This window comes from Zalophus californianus, chromosome 15 (assembly GCF_009762305.2).
Source record: "Zalophus californianus isolate mZalCal1 chromosome 15, mZalCal1.pri.v2, whole genome shotgun sequence".
NCBI lineage: Eukaryota > Metazoa > Chordata > Mammalia > Carnivora > Otariidae > Zalophus > Zalophus californianus.
Window position 1 is genome coordinate 85,865,107 of NC_045609.1, and position 7,708 is coordinate 85,872,814.

The 7,708-nt window shown below is 53.3% G+C and overlaps 1 protein-coding gene across 15 annotated transcripts in view; it reads right to left on the reverse strand.

Annotated features, from left to right (window-relative positions):
* Positions 1-366: 366 nt before the first annotated feature.
* The window catches only part of EBF3 (EBF transcription factor 3), a 126,971-nt gene continuing 119,629 nt past the window's right edge, over positions 367-7,708 (reverse strand). For 4 of the 15 annotated variants that reach the window (XM_027596731.2, XM_027596732.2, XM_027596730.2 and 1 more), the window contains 5 exons: positions 7,140-7,317; positions 5,961-6,149; positions 5,379-5,576; positions 4,176-4,288; positions 367-3,055 (listed from right to left, as the gene is read on the reverse strand). In XM_027596731.2, coding sequence (XP_027452532.1) covers positions 3,038-3,055; positions 4,176-4,288; positions 5,379-5,576; positions 5,961-6,149; positions 7,140-7,317 — 696 coding nt within the window. In that variant the 3' untranslated portion in view covers positions 367-3,037. Of the gene's footprint in view, positions 3,056-4,175; positions 4,396-5,378; positions 5,577-5,960; positions 6,150-7,139; positions 7,318-7,708 lie in introns of those variants that run through there. The other 11 variants (XM_027596738.2, XM_035724312.1, XM_027596735.2 and 8 more) reach the window with 8 other exon arrangements.

Consider the following 7,708-nt stretch of genomic DNA (forward strand, 5'->3'; position numbering starts at 1 on the left):
TGGCGGGAGCGCCGGGGGTGGGCCTGGGGGAGCTCGTGGTTGGTTAAGCGCCACGGTGCTGCTGTGGTCTGTGTGTCCGACACAGAGTCATGTACAGACGCTTGAGTGCAACATACGTACAGATGGTCCCTCTGGGCACCCGGGCCATCCCAGGAACTGTAAGAATTTCTCTATGCAGGTTAGAAGAGGCCTGAGAACTTTGTAGAAAGGTTCTTCCATGAATTTTATCTTGGCCAAGATACAGCCCTGGGGCCCAGGGTGTGCAAAGGACCACCACCACCCCCTACCACCACGAACCCAGTGTAACTTGTGCACGCGTTTTGTCACTCATTGTAATCAAAACAGATAAAATTACCCAAAGTGAAATTCACAGACAAGAAATACTTTAATTAAATATTGTGTAAAATGAACATTTTTATACAGTTAAATATCTGAAAAAATGTACAGATAAAACAATCTTATTGTAGGGTCTTTAACAGTAAAATCTACCATTTAGTGAAGCGCTCAATTTTGAGACAATGAAGTGATGAGGGGCATTGACTAATTAATCTAAAACACAAACCGAGTGCAGGGATGAGGAAACTTGCAAACGTTCTTAACATGTACACGTGAGCTTGTTTTTAGATCAAATCCTTACTTATACAAAATAAAACGGAGGCAATTTAGTTCCAAAGTGACTTCTCAGGCTTTCCCACGTAGCTAAGCCTTAGCAGTCAAAGGGCCGGACTGCGACCCGCCTGACCGCCGGGAACATTCTGCTTCTTTCATTTAGTCCCTTGAATGAACACTTTCCTAAGTTGTGCATGGTTTTGTTTTTTGTGGTTTTTTTTTTCTTTTTTGTCAAGAAAGTTTTTTAAAGTCCCTCCTTTTTGATTTAAATCTGATTTCTGCTGCAATTTGCAAAACATTTGCTGTGCTGTGTCTGCGAAGCATTTAACACAAAGGGGAAAGACTGACCCTCCTGGTCTCACTGTGGGTTTGGCACGAACAGGCACGGTACCTGAAGGAGGTCATCCCGGTTTAGAAAGTATAGACGGTGCTGTTGGGTCTGACCACAAAAAAAGCACTGTTTAAAAAAAAAAAGTTAAAAGCCAGCAGTGATTTTGGTTCTCCCTGAAACCTCTCTGGATCCTAGGTGGGCCCAGAAGGACACACAACGCAGCAGAATCAGACGCAGAAAGGAGCGACACATGGAACACCAGGTTTGTGCTTTTGTGTGTGTGTGTGTGTGTGTGTGTGTGTGTGTGTGTGTGTGACACCGTAAATCTCCAAATGAAATATCGATTAACAATTGTGTCGTGAGCCTGTGATAAAATAGCACAAAGGTTCTTTAAAGAAGTCCACTTTTAAGGCATCAGAGAAGTTAATGTGGCAAACATTTTAATTAAAACATCAGAAGTAAATTTTATTTTAAACTTTAGGCCTCTGAATTTTTCCAGTAAACACAGTTCAGCTATGTGGCAAAGTCATGGGTGGCAGCTAAAATGACTTTTTACATTCTACAGAAAAATAAAATAAGGACACAGCCCCAAACGGTGTCCGCTCTTCGTTGCTGTTCCACATGCACAGAATCTACTAGGATTTGTCACAGCCGAGTGGCACCGTTTTGTTTTGACTATACAACGAACTTTTTTTCAAAAGTATTTGTTCAGATAACTTAAAAATAATATAAAAATAAACAATGAATTTGACTTTTCCTCAAAATAAAAAAAAGGAAAAAAAAGGATGGAAAGTCTAAACAAAAGCAAATCTTTGAAGTACAAATGAAATGCAAGGACACCGGTTCACTTTAACAAAACAGGGCAGAGAGACAGCTCTTGGCTTAATGCTCTTCCCAACACCAGGCCACGATCAAAAACCAATACAGACAAGAAAAAGGAAATGGCAGGAAAAGCAATGTACAAAATTTCAAAGATAAATACAATATTTATAATCGATATGTTACAAAAGAAAGTCCCTTAGCAACTGTAAGTGTTCATGGAAAAGTGTTGAATGGAGACCATTTTATTCCTTATGAGACACATAAGGAAGAAAACGTGTTTTTTTTTTTCTAAATATTTAAGTGGATCTGAAAAAAATTCAAGACAAGTGTATAAATATTTAGCTACAACTTTGGCAAAATCACAAAAGTCTACAATTTTATAACCACATACAAAACACATTAGGGAAGAAGGAGCTAGAAGTCAAAAGGACAATTTCTGGTACAAGAAACATGGACCTCACAGTAGCCTAAGAATGCAATAGTATACAGTGCTAGCAAAAGTTGAAAAAATGTTGCAGATCACACTCGCTTAACAGGAAGCTCTAGCAGTGGGAGAATATTTTAACCAACAGACAGTAGCATATTTTTTTTTCTGTCAGTGTGCTTGTTGAAGGCAAGAGAATTCAATATCAAAGTTACAATTTCTAACTACAATAAGTTACAAAGTTTAATTTCATTAAGATGAAGTTAAGCAATGATCAACCCTCCCGCCCTCCCTGCCGCCCCGAATTCTAGTGACGTAGTCCTCCTTTCTTCCAGTTCGATGGCTCACACCTCCTTGGCCCCTTTTTTTTTTCACCACAAAAAAATATTTCACATTATAGAGATACACAACCATTGTGAATCTAAGTATGAGCACAGAAAAATGTTTGGAGGCATTTTTCATCAGTGTTTCATGATAATCGAAATGGTGCATTCACAAAGTTTCTCCCAACACATAGCAATACTAGACAGCGAAGACGGAGTCAGAAACTTTATACAAAATAGGCGTCGCTTTGTTTTCCTTAGTCTTCAGGACTGAGAAATGTGAAAATATGAGAAAAGTTCAGTCAATAAAATGGAATTGTTCATGAAGAAGTAGGCTGTTTGCATGTTGATTCTTAATAGTTTAAATAAAATCTTTAAACAAAGTCTCTTGTAGCATCTCCACCGCGGCCGATGCGCTTGCAGACAATGGCTTCAGCAGCAGCTCATATATACTAAACGTGTCCCCTGAAGTCCGTCCTTGGTGCTGGGTGCTGCGGGCGGAAAGGCGAGCCCCTCACATCGGCGGGACTACCAGCCCAGACATAGCTGAAAGAGAGAGCGAGCAGGTTACTGGGCCGCCCCTCTCGCGGGCCGGCCGGCCTTCGCCTGGGGCTTGACTCAACGGTGACAGTGACGTGGGGCGTGCGCAGCGCCCGCTAACCAGCCGTGGGCTTGGTCAAGGCGCGGGGTGGGGGGGGGGCATCTACCTCATGGGACCGGGGTACGTGTGGGGACAAACCCCCCCCGCCCCCACGACCTCTCACGCTGCAGCCCTCCTCAGAGACTTCCTCTGGAAGGGAACAGCTCTGGCCTTCATGCGCAGGAAGGCTGCCGCTTCCCACGGGTCTTGGTGGCTTGTTTATAGCAGACGGAGGCCCACACTCCCCAGAGGCCACCTCTGTGGACAGATGTGAACCAACCTGTGGTCACGTCTGTGACGCCAGCCGGGGCTGGCCCGGTGGGACCCGGGTGCCGCGCTCGCTCCCTCCGTGAAAACTGGATGCACCTCAGTTTTCCCCTCTGCTCTCAGCCCTTGCCTCTGACCTCCTTCTGATCGTTCCGTATCGTAATGGTGAGTCACGGGCTCTCCAGGAGCAAAGCTGCTCACAGCCCACCTGCCCTACCCTCTCAAGGCCAAGGCCCCGAAGAGACCCAAGTCACAGCCCCGCCTCAGGGCGCTCTTTCCGCCCCTCTCGGAATAAGAAACTTGGTGCTAAAATGCCAAGCACAGCGGACGCTTTCCAGTGAACTCCTGGTACGAATATAATTTAAAATCTTTTAACTTTAGTGTTGTTTTTGTCAGAATGATCATTCTCATTAATTTATGTAGAACATATTAATACATTTGTTCACGTAGTGATGTGAGCTTCAATTTCCCAGTTCATTAATTTCAACAGCCTTAACTCCTCTCCGACTCACCGTTACAACGTTATGGTTTTGGCAGACCCGTGTGGGTACACACTGCCCAGGCGGCGCCGTGCTCCCATGGGCCTCCGCACCGTGCGGACGGTGGCCAGGCCGTGGCACCTGGCCACCACCGGGCCCGCAAGCAGCTCTGGGCTGGGGGCCGCGGCGGGCCCTCAGGCCGGTCGGCGGCACACGGGGCCTGGGCGTCCCTCTCATACACTAAGATGTTGGGAAGACAATTATTTCAAATCACGGATACCTTTCCAGTTCCTTTTTTGAGCATTAGTTCATCAAAGTGAAATATGCCACCGACTTCACAAAAGGGCCAGTTTGTCTTCTCCACGGTAACGTCCTCAGCACCCAGCAGAGAGCCTGGTACATAGTAGGTGCTCAGTAAATACTGGTTGAATGGATTCATTTTTTTAAAGGAGTAACTGGATTTGATTTTCACCGGGAGGAGCATATACCAAAGGTGGTGTCTGAAAGAGGCCAGATGACGGCCACTTAATTCAGCGCCTGTGGCCCCCGTGAGTCACAGAGCCACGTGGAAGATCACGAGGCCTAGGGGCACTCACGTGGCCCACCCGCCGCACACCTCACAGGCCATGGTGCGGCCTACGCTGCCCAGAGGGACCCAGCCCTGGGCAGGCACGGGGTGCCTGCTCCACGTGGCCCCATCTGTGCGCAGCTGTGTCCACGGGGTGCCTCCCCCTGCCCTGGGGGCCAGCCCTGCTCCCTCCTGAGTGTGTGCAGGAGAGGACTTAGAAAAACCGACTCCCACCCGGTGCTCACGCATGCATGGCCCTAGTCTGGGTGCACCCCTTTCCAAGGACAGCACAGCCTGGTGGCCCAGGGTCTGCTATACCAGCCAGGTTTGAGAAGGCAGACTCCGTCTCAGGACACGGAGAGCATGCTGGCTTGGGGCTGGGCTCTGCAGGTGACAGGATGACCTGCCATCCCCGTCCTGAGGCTACTCTGCTGCGTGCGAGCAAGGAGGCTGCAAGTGCAGGTGCTACAGGCGGGGTGCCCCCTGCTCTCACTGGGCGAGCCACGGCCCTGAAGGCCTGTTTGCTGAGTGGCTGGACAGGGCCCTCCCCAGGTCCCCCCCCCCCGCTGCATTCGCACAGTTCCCCGGTGCTTCCCCTTCCTGCGGGGAGGGGCCGCTTCACCACAAGGACACGTGGGTGAGGTTGGAAGCAGGACGCGATGGTTTTCACCAGCGAGAGTCTGTTACCAGTTGAGTGCAAGCAAAGGGGGCTCGTTCACGTGGATACCGGGCCGGGAAGGGGGGGGGGGCTCATATCGCGGCCCAGCGACGGGGAGCATACAGCGGCCATGGCGGGGCAAGGACCCCGAGGAAGGGCTGGAGCTCCCGCCCCGCGCCCGGCCTGGCCTGCCCTTGGGGGAGAGTTCCGCCGGCGGCACTCGGGGGGGACACGGGGGCCAGGACGCCACCCCTCACCTTGGAGTCCGTTCCCGTTGGCGCTGGTGCAGGAGGGAGGAGGAGAAGCTTGGGGCCGGACCACGGGCGCGAAGGCGCTCTTTTGTTTCACTGCAGAGATGACATTGGCAGGTGAGAATGAGAAAATGCTGTGTGTGCCGCTACAGTTTGAAGGGAGGGTGACCGAAGAGGCTGCCATGGTGGGGCTGGACGGTACTACTGCAACAAAGCACAGACGGTCAGGACGCGCGGCGCCGGGCGCGGCAACACGACACAGAGAGAGCTCTTGGGGCCGCGCCTGGAGCGTCGGGGCGACAAGCACGACACGCTTCCGGCTTGGCCACTCTCTGGACAACAGGCAAACTCTCGTGCTGGCCTCTCATTTCCAATCGGGCAGCCCCATTTTGTGCAGGTTTCCGACGTGGCCTCGCGGGGGGGCCCACCGCAGGTCAATTTACCGTCGCCACACGGACACCCAGCCTCCAGAGCCACCCTCCCTTTGACCCAGCAGCTCACATCACAGAACAGCCAAGCAATGCACACATTTGACTTGGTAGTGAACACGAATCTACGTGATGACGTGTGACAAAAACAGACACTTACTGCCGTAGGGAGAGTTGGCGGAAGAGCCATTAAGAAATCCAGGCGAGCCCGGGACCCCTAGATTGGCCATGGCGCCACTTCCATATCCATTCATGCTAGTGCTGACTGTGTTGTAATTGGACTGCTGGGGAGTACTGCTGGGGACGTAGCCTCGCGGGGACACGCTGCTTGTATTGCGACTGTAGCCGACTGTTAAAACCCCCCCCGGCCAAAAATAACGTTATTATCAGGGAGAGACACACTTGGGGGGGGGTTCCCCGCGAATCTCTAGCATATATGCAACACTTTTCATTGACCTTACGCTCCACGCCTGCCCTGGCGCCTGTAGCCAGCTCCGATCGCCTGATCGCGCCGGCCCTGCTCCAGGCCGACAGCCGGCCCCGCGCGCTTCGATCTGACCGCCAGGTGCTTTCAGGTTTCTCTTTAGAAGCAATTACCGACAGCGTGGATTCGGGGGCTGTCCCCCCACGCTAGGTGAACTTTCAGACCTTCAAATGCCACGGCTGACAGGGAGAGCTTGTCTGTGGCCGTAACTGCCCAGGAAGGGCTGTTTTGGGGGTCTTCATTTGTATGGTTACGGCTTCCGTGAGTGTGGGGAGGGGTGAGGCGCGGTGGCTTCAGGCCCGCCGCAGGAGGGCGCACGAACCGGAGCCGAGCGGCGCCGGCGCGGTCCAGGCCTCCTCTGAGACCACTGCCTGCACAGATTTGAGGGAGGGAGAACTGAGACCTGCTCAGAACTGGCTCTCGGGACAGGGTCCAGCGACCTGCGGCCGCCAGGTCACCGCGGGACGGGAGCAGGTGCACCGGAGATGGGGGGTTGGGGGTGGGGGGACTGGGATCTCCTCTCCGTTTACTCCTTCCCAGTCCCACCCCTGGGACATACCCGAGGAGGGTCCCGTCCACTTCCTACACCACGGCAGTCCTGTGGCTCCTCCCAGCCTCTCAAAGAAGCTGCTAGCAAAAACCAGGACCCTGAGTGGCAGCCAGGTACCGTGGCAACAAATTAGTTCTGGGTCCTCTGAGCGCGCCCCGCCCCACGCGCGCTGGGCAGGGCCGCAGGGAGCGGAGCGCGGCCCGCCTTTCCCCGCGGGACCCAGGACGTGGGCAGCTGCGGCGGAGTCTCAGCTGTCCCTGGGAGCGTGTCCAGGGAAGGGGGCCTGCCCCGGCAGGGCGGCGTACCTTGGTCGTTGGCCTGTGAGGTCTCTGACACGTTGACGGCTAGCTGGCTGCTGAAGGAGTTCACGCCCATCATGCCCGTGTGCGCGGGGGTGTTGCCCAGGGTGGGGATCTGGTTGTGGTTGCGGGGCACGCTGTACAAGGCCTCGGCAATGTCAGCTGCTCGCTTCAGGATGATCTCCTAGGGCGGCAGGGGAAGGGCCCGGTCGCCTCCAGCTCTCCCTCGTGCCCCCAGGGAGCTCAGGCCCCCCCCCCTCCACCTTGCTCCACGAGGCGTTCCCCTGCCCCTTGGTCCAGACGGGGACAAAACGGACTTTGTAACGGGAGAACCAGCTCCCTGAGGAAAAGAGTGTGAGGGTGCTTGTGAGCAGTCATCTGCTCTGATCTGCACCCACAGCCCACAGGCCCCCGAGGGACACACGGAAGCAGGGGAGGCACCGCACCCACAGTCAGAGAAGCCGGCCCGTTTCTAGAGCGCCCTCAGGTCTGCTCCCCAGAGACCTCCGGGCAGCATGAGGATGGGCTGCGGGTCCCGTCCTTCCCTCCCAAGCCAGGCTGTGCCAAACTGTCTA